The sequence below is a fragment of the Meleagris gallopavo genome, chromosome 14 (genome assembly GCF_905368555.1).
Source record: "Meleagris gallopavo chromosome 14, MGAL_WU_HG_1.1, whole genome shotgun sequence".
NCBI classification, from domain to species: Eukaryota; Metazoa; Chordata; class Aves; order Galliformes; family Phasianidae; genus Meleagris; species Meleagris gallopavo.
Window position 1 is genome coordinate 19632588 of NC_139417.1, and position 17569 is coordinate 19650156.

Here is a 17569-nt window from a genome sequence, read left to right on the forward strand (position 1 = left end):
CTGGGAATAAAAAGTGTAACTAGCCATCCATTGCTCTTTCCTTATCACCAAACAAAAAGTGATTGCTTCTAAGATTAGGGCAGATAAGTGTACTGAATACAAAACTGGATGCTAACAGTTTGAATTGCTGAGAGGCTTCAGAGCCTTGGAAAAAAGTCAAGTTCACGATTATGTGGCCTAAATGGAAACAAATCAGGCAGAGAAACTAAGGAGGTAACAAACTATACATAACGCTACTGAAGAAAGATGTTAAGTTTTCAATGATGGCCAGACCATGAACACTTTTGTGTCTCAGTCTCCTCATCTGTTTCAGAGGGATAATTAATGATACTTCATTCTTCACACTGCTGAATTTAAGTGATTGATATTTGCAAAGTGTCCTGAAGACTTAAAATATTAAATACTGCGGTTACTACAGTTCTAGCATTCTGTATCCAGCAAAATCATTTTTTATGCTTCTACTTACAAAATCTGTCAGTTACAACCACTCCTTGTACTGTATTTACTTCAAGCTTACTGGCACTGCAGCTAGCTACTCAATTGGAGAAGAAATAAAATTGAGAAAAGGAACTGGGATGAGAAAAAAATACATTAAAAGTCTGTTGGAAAGCCAGCCTCCTCAGCTACGAAGAGGGGCTTACAGGTCAATACAGAAAGCAGTATTCTCATCTCTGCAGACTATCCTATCTTTCCCTGTTGATACTAGTAGTGTAAGTATATCTTATTTACACACACGACTCTTCTCTCCAGCAGAAATAGATTATAGCACCCTATATCTACAAAAAAATAAATAAAATCTGGCAATTACCTTGAAGCTTTTATATGTAAATACCTAGACTCAGGCTGACAGTATATAACAACATGAACAGAAAAAATAAAATAAAATAAAATAACGAAGGGCAGTTTGTAAAAAGGTTGCTGAGATCCACCGAGGGATGTGGCTGAGCCCTTCAGCTGAAAGTAACTGCTTAGGGGCCCAGTCCATTAGAACCAGTTCTCAGAGGCAGCTGGCTGTGAGAAACACCACTTATACCTTTCACATTTACTTCTGCTGACTGCAGAGCATAAATGATAAAATTCAGTAAGGAAAATATTTTAAGTTAGATTGCACAGTACCTCATTTGCTATGTAGGTGTAGAGGACTTTGCCTTTGATAACAAACCAGCGTTTCTTCCAGTGTCTTTTGCCTCTCTTACATCTGGAGAGGTAACCACTGATGGTAGCTCCCTCTCCTGAGGCTGTCACCTGAAGGAGAGTGGGAGAAATCGGGATTTATGACAGCAGAGGCCTTTTCCCTCCTGACATGAATGTTTACATCGATAGAGTAATATCATGCTTATGCTATTTCTGTTCTTTTTTTTCCCCATTGTTTGAAGATGTTAAACTTTGTTCTTGGTAACACATGGAAAGCGTGCAGTTGACTTGTTACTGAGAACAAGTTTACAGTCGTATTCTGAGAAACTGAACTCGTCCCTCCTCCCAGCTCTTTTTGTTGGGTGAGGTAGTATTGTAAAAAATGATGCTTCCAGTAAGGGAGGATAGTCCTTTGTCTGAACACCTCTAAGATGTGGTTATATTTTGGACTTCGCAATATTTTTATATTAACTTATGTTAATAACTAGATTATGACTTGATTTCATTAAAGAAATAATATTTCTGAGGCAAGTTACCCCTCTCACAGACCTATTTTGAGATCTAATTCATTAATGACCTGAAAGATCCACATTTTGGGTAGAAGGAGCTATACATACACACACACACAGTATACACAATTAATTACAGTATCGAACTGCAATACCAAATTGGAAAAAAATGCCAGAGATTCAAAATCTGCCTTTCTGACAAGATAGAAGACCGAGCAGTGTCACACAACAGTGTTTTGTAGCAGAACAAAAGCGTTCCAGGTCCTGGCTAAAGCTAATGAGAAAAAGTTACAGATTAATACTATTGTGTTGACATAAGGGTCTTGTCAATTTCATAAACAGTAACTAGTCAATGGCAAATCGTGCTCTGTTGATACTTGTGAAGGTTGTGACCTGCCTCCTTGTACCAGCTAATACCACGAGGTGGTCTTAGTTTTCTGAAGATGGTACAGGTTGATGAGGAAACGCACGCTGCTATAATTTGGGTTTCTTAGTGGGCTGAAGAAGTTTCTGTGCTGAATCCAGAGCTCAGAATACTTTGTTTGAAACATCAGGGTGAAAAACAGAAAAAAATAATTGCATGATGATGACTAGAGCATGGTATGAGCCCACTGCTTGCAGAATAAATTATAAACATAGCTGCTGAAATCTCAGCATGTAGTTCTCAGCAGTTCCTTGTCTTTCTTAGCCAGCTTGGTCCTACCTCTGTAAGAGCTGATGGGATCTTTTTCTGTTTCTTGAAAGATGAGTAATGGATATTGTGGAATACTGAAGAGAAGGCACTGCTTGAACACCTGGATGAAGTTGGAGGAAAGCTCATACTTAGTGGCCGCTCTGGAAGATAAAGAAAATTCGGAAGGGAAGGGAGAAATGGATGAATTGCTAAATGTCATACAAGGGGTAAGAGATACACGCTACACTAACACAACCAACCAGCTCCTCTGTAGCTGGTTTTTATTTCAGCTTTTCCTTCAAATTACTCCGTTAAGTTTAGTTAGCTGGCTGGATTTCACAGCATCCTCAAGTACTGGTAATAACCTACAGTTACTTGAAAGCAGTCTGAAAGAAAATTTGGCAAAGCAAGAATACAGCTTGTCCAGGTCCCTTTGGATGGCATCCCTTCCTTCTACTGTATTAACTGCATCACTCAGCATGGTGTCATCAGTAAACTTGCTGAGAGTGCACTCAGTGACACTTATCCCAGTCACACTGATAAAGGTGTTGAAGAGCCCCAGTCCCAAGACAGACCCCTGGAGGACGACACTCGTCCCTGGCCTCTGCCTGGGTATAAAGCCATTTCCCACAATTATATATATAAATCCCTCACCCCCCCAATTTATCTTTTATTTCAATGTGTATTTAAATTAGAACATGGACTCATATAGTCATAAAGAGAGTTCTAGTTAGGCAGTAGCTCTACTATCAGGAATTTCTGCTTCCATCTGTTTCCAGATTAACTTTCTATGTGGAAATGCTCTTAGTGGCTCTGCACTTTATCTCAGCATTCCTTGTTGTAAAAGGAACAAGAATAAGGACAGAACGAGGTACAGTAAAGCCACTGTTTTCCTTTAGTGGATAATTCACTAGAAATTACAGGGAACAGCTATCAGCTCTAATGTTTACATCTCACACTTGCTGTTAACTGGCTTATCAGAAGGCCAGGGAAACCCTCGAAGAACTTGGCTTGCTAAAACAATTTTAGCTGCCTTACAGTCTGGGACTTTTGGGACCTCAATACATTGTGGTTGAAATGAGAAATCCTCTGTCACAAAGGTCAGCATAGCAGGCAGGTCCTAAAAGCATCTTCATTATACAAATAGACAGTATATTTGTCAATTTTGTCAAGAATGGAGGAACTTTACCTCTTTTCTTCAGTTCCACATAACAACTGTCACAGACTTTGGCTGCTTGATCTCTGAGGTACTTCATAGGGTACTTGTTTCTTGAACAGTTTCGACATACAATCTGCTCCAGAGAGGAGATTTGCATGTAAATATAATTTTAATTGATATATATGCACATATAAAACAAATTCTCTGAGTTGTTTAGGAGAGAAGGATGGATAGTGGAGCAGATATAACTTTGCTACATCTGTGTCAGTCAGGGTAAATCTACTGATTGAACTATAATTACTGTAGATTTACACTGATCTAAGCCAACCAGAATCACACAGAGATTTTAGTTGCACACTAGTTATTAGAAACCTAACTACCTAACATAGCAATGCATTAGCAGATTCTGTGGAAAGTCAAATTCTGGTCTTGATATTGCAAAAAACATGCAGAAATTAGAGCGGTGGCAGCCACCATCTTAGTAACGTGAATAAAGCCTCCCTGAGGAGCTTGTACAGTTCTTACCTTCCCACAGGCGTGGCAATGATGTCGCCTCAAAGTAAGGGTAAAGTCACAGCCACAGTTCATGCACATCATAACATGGGATACAGGTACAAAAGTAGGAGGCCTCTCACCCAAGGGTATTCCAAGCCTTTCTCGTAACTTAAAATCAAAGAAGAACAAATCAAGAAGCATCCGCACTCCCAAAGTACACCCACTCAATCCTCCTCATACTGCAATTCTCTCATTACAGTTCACCTGCTAGAATACCCAGTTTTTCGGTTCTTAATGCAGTAAGATATAGAATCTGTATATCACTGCACTTAAGTGCTTCAGCACTGAAAGTCTATGGTCATCAATATATGGTGCTGTGAAAGGCAGTCAAAACAGATAACAATGAAGATAGATCCGTTATTAGTCAGTCACTGACAACCTTCCATGTGAGGCAAGGACCTTATTCATTGCATATGCAAATTGCTGACTAGGTCATGAGTTAAAGCCATCTTTTTCTTGGCAGTTTCTGAAATACTAACCCTAAAAAACTCCAGCTCCATAGTTTTCAGCAGCAAAGAAGCCGAGTTCATTATTTCATTACACCTTGGGGCAGTTTTATGAATGCAGAAGAGAAAGTACCAAAAATCAGTACAAACTTGTTTATTTTCCAGTGCAAACCATGATGCGCACAAAAAGGCATTTATCCCCACAGAATCCAAACATAATCCGTGCTTTCCATGGCAGATCTGGATATATGGAACAACTATAGAAAATGTATTTGTTATTCCTGTTTCTTATAATACACAAGGCTGCAGTTGTGCATGTGTCTGCCTGTTCTCCAAGCCTATGGAGCTATGGTCAATATGAAACTGATCCCAATTTTCTCTCTCTCTATGTGTGCGTGTGGATGTGTATAAAACAAGGGATGCATAGTGCAATTGCTCACCACCTGCTGAACAACACCTAGCTAGTTCCCAAGCAATGGCTCTCTTCTCCCCAACAAACATGCCCAGTTTTATAGCTTTTTCACACGATGTCATATGGTACGTTTGGTTTAGGTCAGCTCTCCTTGTTCTGTCCTCTCCCATCTTCTTGTGCACCCCCAGTTCCCTCTGACAGTACAGTAGGGGAAGTTGAAGTGTCCTTAGCTGTGTGCAGCATATCTCAGCAACAACTAAAGCAGGCTCGTTTTTCTCTAAAAGCCAAAACGTAGCATTATACCACCTACTATGAAGAAAATCTACTCCATTCCATCTGAAACCAGGATAAGAATTTGTACCTATTTTTAGACCATTCAAGATAGTTACTGTTTTGGGAACAAATTATGCTAGTTTTCCTCCAGGTGAACTTGTATTTAAGCAAAGACCACAGAATACAGACTGTGATTAATATTTCAGAGGTGGCCTCTAGAGCCATACAGTATAATAAGCTTTGTCATTTAGGCTCGGCATTCTGATCTTAATGGAATTACTAAGGATATCTTGCCCAAGAAACTCCGCATTTTAGCATTTTCTAACTTCTTCCCTTCCCATTTCTCTTTCCCCTTCAAGCACTGAAAGATTCAGCTTCCTCTTACCTCCACGTTGCTGTGGAAGGTGGAAGTATTGTGAGCTTTGTAGTCATCTGGGATGTGTCTGCTGATACAGCTGTACCAGTCATCCCTTTCCAAGCAAGAGCTGTGGAATGAAATACAGCAAAGCAGTTAATGTCATCTACATCAGGGACCAAACAAGCAGTTTTTGGATCAGAGGAGAAAAGCTTCACTTTCTGAACTTTTATTTTTACTCGCTAGTGCGCTGAATCAGTAATTTCAAAGCCAAGAACAAAACTGACTTGTACTTTTTCAGCTGGATGATTAGTGTAGCTCTATGGTTATTACTGTGACTGACAAGACACTGCATTCTTTTTTTTTTTTTTTCCCCTCTCTCTCCAAAGTTGTCTCTGACTTTGCTACGAACACCTCAATCCTAGATAACATTGGAGATAGAAGTGTTTTTCTCTTTTGTGTTCATCGTAGTTATTATGCTCTCTAGGGCACATAGTATGAGATGCTTAGATGATCTGCAAGTTAGGAAATCAGAAATCTATCATTCATGGTAAAGTTGTGAATGCTTTCATTTTTCTCTAACTCAATCACAGACAAGCTCCATGCTCCTGGCAGGACACCAAGACAGCAATCTGGAAAGCAAATCCTGCATTCCCGAGTTGCAGTTATGCAGGGAGACTAGCAGTTCTCCAGTCTGGCCCCAAGCTGCCCCCTTTGCACTAGATGAAATAGTGAAGCATTCTGCTTCTCTACTAGTCCAGTCATCCTAGAAAAGCAGCAGGACCCTTAATGCCTGTTACTTATCAAATGCATTTACTCTTTTATAACCATTAGCCGTGTTGCATGTGTTAGATGGTTCTCATGCTGTGACTTCAAACCATGCATACTGTTTATTTGAAAACTGTGCACAGCTCTGGCTGTTGCCAGCATCAGTCAATGGAACAGATGTATCTCAGTGTGTTCTCATCTCTGAGCTATACCAGCCACTTTCATGAAAGCTACCTACTAGAGTTGCTTTTAAAAATTAGTAGTGGCATCATTGCCAATTGCTGTTCAGCTGTAGCTTTGACAACTATACTCAGTAAGGCCACCAAACGATACCTAAGAATAATTTGGTTTTTGTGATCTTAAAAAAAAAATTCAAAAAAAAAAAAGAGAGTTAGGAAATGCTAGATTTGATCAACGATCCTTGACTTTGCATTCCTCTACACTCTGAGCACAAAGCTTCTGTAAAATTCAACAGGCTTGTTGCAGCAAAGAGATTCCCAAAAGAGTAGATCATATTTGCTAACTTCTGCATGCCAACGACCTATGATACAGGAGATAATCTCTGACAAGAGTCACACTACTAGTCAGTCGTTATTACTACCAGAAGTCTAATCAAATTATGCTTTTTAGAAAATCTCAAGGAGATACCTGTATTTTCAAGATGAAACATGTTCAAAGCCTGCAAAGCGCTAACAGAGGCAAGTCCTGGCTTTAACCTTTATCATTCTTGGAAAGTCTTCGAGAATTCCTAATTCTTGCGAATTAAGATCTGATTTGAAAAACAGAATAAGTCCCTTCCAGTGGAAAACAAACAAATAAAGAGAAATCCTACACTGATGTAAATTAAATCCTTTTTGGTGAAGAGCTGAAAACAGACAAGAGGGAAATCTGCTAGTAAAAGCCTGTTATCTAATGCATACTTTTAACCTCTCCTCTGTTCCACTAAACAACTCCAGTCAGTAATCACAGATTATTAACCTAATAAATGTGGGAATAACATCTATCTGCTGATGAGTAAGATAAATTAAGTCACTGGACAATGGCCTCTCAATTAGTTATTTCACTGGTCATAAGAAGGCTCAGATAAATTTTTGCTGAACTTCTGAGGCTCAGAGAACCTCTGACTTTGATTCAGCATCGCTACGTTTCAGCCCGAGTATGACTGCACCTTTGTGCTACACTATCAGTTATCCCTGTGCTGCCTCATAATCCCTTCCTCAGGCAGAGGGTCACACTGTCACTGCACTCTCCTGTCCAGCAGGGGGCAGCCAGAGAACACAAAAAACTGAACTGGGATGGGATTTTGTCACTGTCACTCCATGTTAGCCCCTTAGGGAGGAGATACTGACTGCTTTCTCCCAGTGCTTTGGTGTTTCATAATGGCACTAGACGGTTACCCCTGCGTTCAAGCATATTTTGACATGTAAATAATGGTGTAACAACAGTATCAGCTTTCTCCATACAGGCTGTGTGATCAGATCTATTGTCAGCTTAATGCAAGGTAAGAACATAGCTTTTCAATGGGAGACACAAAGGCTTTGCAGTGCTGCCTTCTCATATACTTATGCCAACTCCTGAGCTGTGGTCAAAATTTTACAGCCTTTGTACAGCGCACATTCACCTTGTCTTCTGCAAGTGTAAAAGCACAAAGACTTGGGTTGTGATTGTCAACAACTGGCCTTCTGCGCAGGCCAATGCTGCCATGCAAACAATAAAAGATGCAATCTTCAGGGCTGCTTGAAGCCTTCTAGTACTTTTCTGTCTTTGGTGCTCCTTTTGGTGAATACAGCACTGTGGTTAGGATGGTATGCTGTCCCACTCGTGTCTCATCAGTTCTGTCAGCCAGCACAGGAAGGGAGAGGAGGAAATATCTGTTTGTTCCTAGAGCAGATTGGTCCCAGAATGAGCAGCACAAGGAAAATAAAGGGTCTCTATCCCAGTGTTCTGATAAGAGTCAATTTCAATCCAGCTGTTATCAGAAAGGTGACCTCAGTCTCAGCCCTGACTCTATTTACTACCAAAGAAACATAGCTTCTGATGGTCGCACATGTTTAGTTTGGGCTAACTAAGCAAACTTGACATGAGCATAAAAGCAAAGCATCCCAGGTGTCTTCCTAGAGATGCCAACTTCAGTTGCCCAGGATAGAGGGCACGTGCAGCAGCTACTTCCCCTCTACAACAAAGAAACACTTTCCACTTGCTTTTGTAATTGTCAGCAGGTAATTCCGAAGTATTGCGTGCATATTTCAAAGGTTGTGATAAATATGCAGATCTAAGGAAATCTCAGATACTTTCTCATTTGCTTGTTATAAAAGGAACCAGACAAAAAGACTTTGACAGGTATCTGAGCACTGCAAATGCTCCCAGGAAAATAAGAGCTTCAAATTCTGATTGAGTAAGAAAGTGCCCTCTCTGTCTACTTACTGCACTGTGTAGTTAAGGGAAGTCTGCTGCTTCCAGCCATGCTGTAGTTAGAGACTTATGGTGTAAAAGTACTTAAAGCTTTGAAGACTTTTTTATTTAAAGAATTAATTTTAATACCATTGCTACCAGGACGTCTTTTATAGTAAACTACATCTGAAAAAAAAAAAAAAAAAAAAAATCAATCCATCCACCTTTCTGCTGTAGATCTAGGCTGTAGATCTGCAAGATAGTTGTGGACTAGAAGCATGAAAAAAATGCAGTACACTGCTATCTTTTGGTCAAACATTGACCTATAATCTCTTTCTGCCATTAGTTTATAAATCCCAGAGTAGAGATACTGACTCCCAATTGCAATTAGTACTAACACCACACAAATACAGTAGTGAAGATCTTTTTAATAGAAAGACCCATGAGGTTGCCAGTGAGGTTTAATTTTGGCTTTGTTATTAAAGCACTACTAAGTGCTTGTATATCTACTGCACAATATTACCTAGTTTCTATTGGTGCAATTTTGTAATTTTGTAATACTAGTTGTACGAGCTAAAAAGTGTAATTGTGAAAGACAGATGTAACATACTCCTGGAGTTACAAGAAAAGAATGTGAAAGATCAATTGAAAGAATTCAGTTTTCTTAAAAAGAGATTTTCTTCTTTCCTCTTTCTTGAAAATGTTGTCAGGAGCTGAATTCTAATCTTCACTTGTTAAATGAACTGAGTTACAATTTATGAGCTTTGCATTTATAAAGAATATCATAGCTGTGTAATCAAGCACTCAGACACTATCACAATAGCATGGTCCAAAATCAAGTTTAAAAAGAATTAAACACTAGTTAAGAATAGGATATTGGTGAGACTGATCTAGAGAAATCTCAGCAAAATGTAGCTTCTGCTGAGGGAGTCTGGAGAGAGTACCTTGCTGACAATGTCAGGCAGTATTCATCACATTCAATCTTCAGGACATTCGGGGCTTTTTCTGTCACTGGGCGGCTCACCTAGAAACAAATATCATGAACATAAGGGTGGACATGAGTTAAACTGTACAAGTCTCTATGCAAAGTGATCTCTGATGTCCCTCTGTTTCATATTTAAATGCAGAGAGGTGGCAGGTAGGGTTTTCTGCCTATTCTATTGCTAATTTAACAAAGAATGTTCTCTATTTCGATATGATGCCAGTTCTAAAGGGAAAACAAAGAATTTAATCCAACTACAGAGGTACTGATAAAGTGTCAGAGTTTAATTTCCATATGACAAGCTTAGGAGATATTTAGTCTGAAAAATGTCAGAGCATGTCAGGTAGAATCCTTCTGTAAAGAATGGAAATAATTTTCTTCTGGACACATAGACTGTATGCTGTGAAGTGCTTCTGATCAGAGAGTGCCCATCTACGGCCAGGTTCTTTAAGAGCCAAAAATACCTAAGATATAGCTCAGCTGAAACCTTTTCCTGCCACATACCATATTAGTTGTCTAGTAATAGCAAAAGCTACTTAGAGGAAAGATAACTTCATAGCAATAATGTGATATTATTAACAAGCATCTATTATATCAGTCACTCTGTATTTCAAATGTACTACAATAAGTACCTGTTACACAACTCCTTTCTACTCAGAAGTGGAGCACTTTGGTGATTCTTACTTTAGCAAGGAACCTAGAGTTATTTTTAGACTATGAGGTCTTTGAGATGATCAGCCTTTCATGTTTTCAGAAAACCCCAACACAGTTTGTGTTGTTTTGTTGAAATTAATTATTAGTAACTCATGTCTTGCATGTTTTCTTCAGCCCGAGCCTCCTGACTTGCCACTTCAAGTCTTATTTCTTAAAAGTACAACTTGGCACATCAGCTACAGAATAGTTATGAAAGTTCTTGGAGGGAAGTATAAGATGGCGAGCTAGGTCAAAAGTAAAGACCATTCCTGCCCAATATTTCCTGTTGCACAGGAACTAGTGTCAGTGGATGCTTAGGGAAAGACCGTAAGAATGGGGCAATTGTATCCAGTTTCTGCAACCTGTAGTTACGGAATTTACTGAACAAGAGATTATATCTGCTTAATTGCATGTAGTATCACCCAATACATCATTTCCCTATGAAGTTTTAGAATCATTAACATTTTTTATTAAAAAAGTCAATGGACATGTAGAAAACAGGCAAATGAAAGCTTATGTAAATTGAGAGTGGCAAATGTTTAAGGTTGGTTGGCAACCTAGGCCATGCTGAACGTGTTGTATGGTACAACTGTGCATTGGCTAGAGACAGAAAAAGGAGAATGGATGAAGTGAGATAATAAGCTTTTTCTGTCTCAAATTTCATGATCAGATGGTAAATCTGATTTTGACTTGCATTATTAATTACCAGCCTGAATAAGACTGTCATACAAAGTCACAACCTTACAGATAATCTGTTATATATTTACTTCATATTATTTTTTTCCTTCTGACTCCTGGTCCACCCCCTCTATCTCCTTGACATCATCCGGAAATAAGACAAACCAGAACACACTAAGTGCCCAGTATACAATTTTAATTTCAGCCTGTGATACAGATAAAGCATTACCTTAATGTCTGACACAACCAGCGTGTTTTTCAGTTGGTATTTGCCATCCTTCTGGGGATACGTGTACAGCAGAACATCATTCATCTGTATAAAGAGAAAGACAAAAATCAATCATTTGCAACGTGATCTGCAAGTCTGACCATTACCCCGGGGGGGATTCCTAGAACAAGCAGTAACTTGAACTGCTAGGACTGTTACTGAAGGCAGGCCCAAGTTACACAGCTCAGATGAAGACCTGCATTTCCAAAGAGCTCTATGAAATCCAGATTCAGGATTTTGATTCATTCCCATTTCTGACTTTTGCTAGCAGCTAAGCAAGTAGATAATCATCTCCTTTTTATTCAGCTTTGGTAAAATAGCTGCTTGTTTCAAGGGCAGTGCTGTGTCCCAGTCCAGAATGCAGGTTATGCATTACATGGCAATATCAACTAACTAGGTTGCCTAGGAGTCTGCAGCTCTGACTCTTTTCGTCCCTTAACAGTAAAGCTGTGGCAAGGCCAGAAGTAGAGCTGGGTTTCACAGACTCGTGTTTTCTGGGCAAAAAGGAAGTGGAAGTACAGTGTCAAGGTTTCTAAGAATGATTCAGGGATGAATGGTTTGGAAATGTGAGAGGAGTAACTGGCTTTCCATGCTAGCAGAATTCACCTAGATATGTGACAGCATCAAGTCTGCAGGCTGCAGCAGAGACAAGTTTATCTGTGCTCTGCTGAACAGCTGGCACCCATATCGTGCCATAGTGCACTCCCTGCCTAAAAGCTCCTACCATATTCTTGGTTGTTTTTTTTTTTTTTTTTTCAATGTTTTTGAAGGATAGTTCATTATGAACCTTATGTTGTCCTATTCAAGTCAGTGTTAAACATCATCTGAGTGTCAGCAGAGCAGCCTGAATGTGTGCTGCAGCTACATTTTCCAGGCTGTGACTCAGAAATTTCTTATGCTCCAGTCCTGCTGGCTAGAGCATTAAACAATCTCTCATTTGATAGCAGCTTCCCACACCCCACTTGCAACACAAGCAGCCTTTGTAGAGAAATTCTTGGAAGGGTGAGATAAGAGACAATGTACGAGTTGCAAAGTTCTATGATTGTGGGGCAGTCAGGGGGCCTGCCAGCATCAGCAGCCCCATAGTGAACTGCAAAGAGGCCCCAACATCCCTGTAAACAGATTGGACTCAGGAAACAGGCGTCCAGCAAAGCTCACCAAACATCCTGCCAGGAAGCACCACATTCAACAATATCATCAGCCTGCCCAAAACCACCAGCTCAAGTAAACTTGTGATACGCATCGTGTGCACGCTCACAAAAATACACACCCCAAAAATGTGCGAATGCATGCGATACACATGTATGTCCACATGAGCTGCGCACAGATGGCTCTCTCCTTAGGGGCATGATTCAGAGCACACGTGCACATCATCAAAACACAGGCTGAATGAACAGGTCAAATACAATTTTTGTACATACCCAGTTCTTCTGGCATGTACTATCTACAACTTCAGTTTGATGAGCTCATCTCCCAGGATGTGCAGGGGTTGAATTCTCATGTTTATCTTTCAATGTATACTCTTCATGTTAACTCAACTATAGACAGTGCAAGTTCAACAAAACTTTTTTTTAAAAGGGCGCTCATATAACACTGTTTTGAGTAGCTAAGGTAAAAAAAAATCACATGCAGAACTAAGCTAAATTATACTTGTACATACTCATGTCTAATCATTTTCTAGTATGGCAACTGGAGCATCATGAAAAGTATACAGTTCTGAAAGTTTTTTGATAAATATCACAGGGCAAGTTCTTGTTCTACCTGAATTTTGCCAGTGGTACAAAATACTTAGATACAGAGGGATTAAAATCAATTTAAGTTTCAAAAGACAATATTTAGATTTTATTCTTGGGGCTTTCTGTGTGTTTTTATGTCCCCTGGATGTCAGAATCAAGATAGTACATCAGTGGGGCCACATATACTGGCAGAGGAAGGGAAGCTGTTACAAAAAGGCATAGGCAGTGATGGGTGATAGGCCCTTAAGACTGCCTTAGAAAAGTTGCTACATTCAAAGAAGGAAGTTTGCTGGTAGAGCAGTAGTTGTTTTAAGACTGAATAGTCCATTAAACATCACTTGAATGGTGACAGCATTACAGAAACATTATCTGCAGTGTTAGCAGGTAATGCAAAAGCATTCAAATGTTAGTGCAGGAATTAAGTCATTTCACACTGATTTTCTTTCCTGCATTTTCACAGTAGGTGGCATTGCTATGCATCCTAAGAATCTTTCAGAGGAGAAGACAATTAAGGGCAGGTGGAGTGGGAAAAAAATTAAAAAAAAAAAAAAATCACAGAACTAAAGGAAGGATCTTTGCCAATGGCTTTTAAACCGTTTCCAAGTTCCAACTGCCCCCCCCTTCAAAGAAACAGTACAAGAAGCCTAAAGTGGTTTCAACTTGTGTTAGAGGAGAAAAGAAACCTCTATGCACCTTTTGATTCTCTAAAGTTACCACAACGGTTTAGTTCATCATATACTTTGCACAACAGCATTCTTGGTCGTGGTTTGCACTTCCAGCTGCGAGGAAGTCGTGGTTTCGATACCATTTACTATTTTTATAGTCCAAAGATGCAGACTTGTATGAATTTAAGAGACTTCATTCTTTCCTCTACTGAAAATATTTAAACTAATGAAGCCATCAGAGAAGTGCAGTGCCAGAACTATGCCCTGTCTCATCTGACCTTTGATTATGACTGCAGTATGTGAGCAAATTGGCAGAGAAGCTTGTGTATCCTACTTATTGATAACTCCTACTTCTACATAAGGGGGAAAAAGAAGAATTAATGGCAAAATCTACTCTTCCTATGATAAGCCATCTCTCCTCATAATAGGCGTAGGGGGAAAAGCTGTCAACACTTAAAGAGGGCAGAGTAAATTTATAATCCAGGCATGTGATCCATTTATTTTAAAACGAAGTCTACAAACAACACTTTAATGTTAGTATCAGCAGTGACGCTCAGTACTTTATGGTGCTTTTCAATTTCACGAACATGAACAGGTAATCATCACAAAAATTTTATGACAGGCAAGTATTTTCCCCTTCATACAAATGAAAACATAAATATAACTGTGGTTATGCAGTGAGCTACCTGCAAAGAACAGAACTCATGAACCTGGAGTCTCAGATCCTCTATAACTTTCCAATGTTGTGTGTAATGCAAAACAGAAAGCATCAGTGCTAATGTTGTATCTACAAAAGTGGTTTCTCATGTTTTGATTTGTGAATGCTTAAATTTTTCCAGTACAGTTTGGATCCATGTAAAGGCTTTCCAACCAAATGATTACAGGTTAATTTCTCATAACTGTCTTAAAAATTTTGCAAGCCCTTACTGAAAACTGCTGCTTTGAATCAACAGAGCTCCGAAGGTGTGCTTTCAGAGGGACTGTCTCTAGGTAGTGCACAAAGTTATCAGCTGATTTACATAGAAATTGACATGAGGAACTAAAACCTAGTCCCTGAGCTTCAAGGATCGAAATCTTGCCCAAATAATTCCAAAGGCTGTTTTCATAAACTTTACTAGTGGGGTTTGTTCTCTGTTGTTTCTAACCAGATCTCCTAGGGACTCAGAGGAGAATTTTAAAAAGTATAAAGCTTAACCACTGGAAACGTGCACTTTATTGCTTCCATCTTCCTGATCACATTGGAAACCTGCATTCCTTTGCAGAATTATGGCCTAGTCAGAGCTGTACAGAGTTGTAGCAAAAATGGAAGACTGCACAGCCCCTTGCTCCTATGCAGTGCAACAGGGATATGGAAGGCCTACAGACTTTTACATCCTGATAGCAACTGAAGCCCACTCAACACATCACTGCTGACAATTAAATGATGTAATGCTGGAGAAGATATGAAAGATACAGTAAAAACATAAAAAAATCCTACCAAGAACAAGTGCCGAGGGTGCCTGTTTTTCCCAGAGACTTTCATCAGTGTTCCCTCTTTCACAAAGATCTAGAAGGAAAAAAAAAAAAAAGTCGTAATCCTGAGACTTCATACTGAAGTTTATTGAGAAGAGAGAACATATATTCTGAGAGAATAAGGCACTCAACTGCTCTCATCAGCACCGTAAGGGATGGATACGTCAACACATGCTTCTAGCCCTCCTCATGATTAGCCTTAGTCTATGCCTTTGTCAGCCATGCTGCTCTTTATGGCTTGCATTTGTCTCTAACAGTTTAGAAACCCCCTTGGGAGACACCAAGCAGTCCTCAGCATACTCTTCTGCACCATGGACTGCACAGCCAACATCTAGTGGGCTTCAAAAGAAGAACTCATCCCCTAATTATGAAAAATCAAACAAACCAAAAAGAAATATTGAGACCTATTCACATAACTAAGCCTGTACACATATATGTATATATTTGCAAGCACAATACCTTGTCTGTCCATATTATTACTAGATGTGTAAATAGGAATGTATATGTAACCAGCTAAAAATGCATACATGCATACTAGACAGATGGACTGAATGGAAATGTAGGATTGAATAACTCAAGAAAAATCTTTTATAGCGTAGAGCAGTTTGGACCTAAGAAAACTGGCAAGACTGGAAACATAAGAGGAAAATTTTACATTTGGTGCTTCAGCTATGCTCTTTCCTGCGTTTCTGTTCATATATTTGTAATGCAATGGAAAGTGCAGCAATAACAGCAGAGCAACAAGATGCTAGGCTGCAGCAAGTAAGGATTTGCTCATACATAATAACTGTGGGCACAGGAATAAAGGAAAGAAGCTGCTTACCTTTGACAGGTCTCAAGTATGCAGAGATCTCCAGTGAGATACACTTGCCTCCACTGTCAACCCTTAAATGAGGTCTGGGAAGGGGTGGATCCTGGCTCCATCCCTTCCAGTCACTCAGGTACACTGCATGCACCCGAGCTCCCCTGGGCTGGTCCTGCCTTCCTACCAGGTGCTCAATCACTATTTCAAGCTGTGGCTTAGCATTTAAAAGTAATATCTTGTATTAAAAGCACACTGGAGAACAGTAAGAATGAAAATCTGAAAGTATGTAATCCCCCTGATTAGAGTAATCTTACCCAGCCAAATAAAGTTTTGAGCCTTTATAGGATGCAAGCAGTTTCTGCTAGCATTTCAAACCTTCCAACAGGAGTATAGAAGGAAAATAGCATCTTCTCCAGAACACAATACCCATGAGGTGGCTTAAGAGAATGGGAGCAAAAAGTACAATGGCCACTCACACACGTGTGAAATCATGGAGCACTGCCAGAGTGATGGTTGCTTACATAAACCAGTGCTATACTGTTATCACAGTAGGGCAGAAAACAACACCGATAGATGTCTGAAATCTTGCTATCCACACAGAGGGAGATAAAGCTGGCCGGAAACAATGTCCTTATCAGCACAGTTCTGCCTGCAGCACTCACCCTTCCTGGCTGGAGGAGGCCGCTTTGCCCTCTCACACTATGCTCAATGTGTACCAGCTTCTGCAAGTTTTCCTGAGGGAGAGAAACAACATTTAGATGACCAAATGGTAACTGCTCTTTAGTCAAACAGGCAAACCATCCCTCATCCCTCCTCACTATTTTATTTCTCTATAACAGTGAAGTGATATTAGAGAATTAGGTTTCAGAGAGAACTAAGCCCACAGTCTTTAAGTCCAGGAAGTCTTCTTCCAGCCTCATAGTTTCTATGAAACCCTCATCACCTGCATTCACATCTGCTATGACACTGTACACTCCTGATATCTTTGATAACTTTTTAACACCCACCCCCCTGTACTTTAGTTCACCTTCAAAAGAGCCTGCTCACTCCATACAGCATTTATACATTAGCATCTTCACTAGCTTCCTTGATCTGGGAACCAAGAAACTGGAAGCAGGAACGAAATACAGTAACTACTCCAAATGCTTGCTCATTAGTGGCATAACATAGATAATTCAAAGTGTGCTTTGATACAGTAAGGCCATTGCTAGGATTATCTGGAGGTTTATATTCTGCACTAGAAAATTAATGACTTTGAACTAGGGAATTCAGAGCTTAACTAGTAAGGAGGCATTACCACTGCATCTCTTTTGATGATTTGCAAAGATCAAGAAGCTCATTAGCAGACTCTGATACTGTTGACTACTGTAGGGAAAGGCAAAGGCATGTAACTAGTTTTAAATCACTCCAAAAAAGCAATAGTCACAATCCAGTCAAAGAAAGAAAGAGTTGCTTACCCATCCCAAAGGATCAGGGCTCACCAAATACTCCAAAAGAAGGGATCTCCAGGTAGAGAGAAATTCTTCCCTGGGGCAACCAGCCCTTAAATAAGGCT

The 17569-nt window shown here is 39.7% G+C and overlaps 1 protein-coding gene and 1 long non-coding RNA gene across 2 annotated transcripts in view; one reads left to right on the forward strand and one right to left on the reverse strand.

The window, feature by feature from the left end:
* The window catches only part of FGD5 (FYVE, RhoGEF and PH domain containing 5), a 94685-nt gene that overhangs the window by 2839 nt on the left and 74277 nt on the right, over positions 1-17569 (reverse strand). Inside the window, exons 11-19 of the mRNA XM_085235693.1 lie at positions 16677-16748; positions 15175-15243; positions 11258-11341; positions 9620-9699; positions 5547-5646; positions 4001-4138; positions 3506-3608; positions 2347-2477; positions 1117-1245 (exon numbers count right to left, since the gene is read on the reverse strand). Of these exons, the coding sequence (XP_085091819.1) occupies positions 1117-1245; positions 2347-2477; positions 3506-3608; positions 4001-4138; positions 5547-5646; positions 9620-9699; positions 11258-11341; positions 15175-15243; positions 16677-16748 (906 nt within the window). The remainder of the gene's footprint in view (positions 1-1116; positions 1246-2346; positions 2478-3505; positions 3609-4000; positions 4139-5546; positions 5647-9619; positions 9700-11257; positions 11342-15174; positions 15244-16676; positions 16749-17569) is intronic.
* The window catches only part of LOC146543449 (uncharacterized), a 99578-nt gene continuing 84423 nt past the window's right edge, over positions 2415-17569 (forward strand). The window contains exon 1 of the long non-coding RNA XR_014886314.1: positions 2415-2543. This is a non-coding gene — a long non-coding RNA (uncharacterized LOC146543449). The remainder of the gene's footprint in view (positions 2544-17569) is intronic.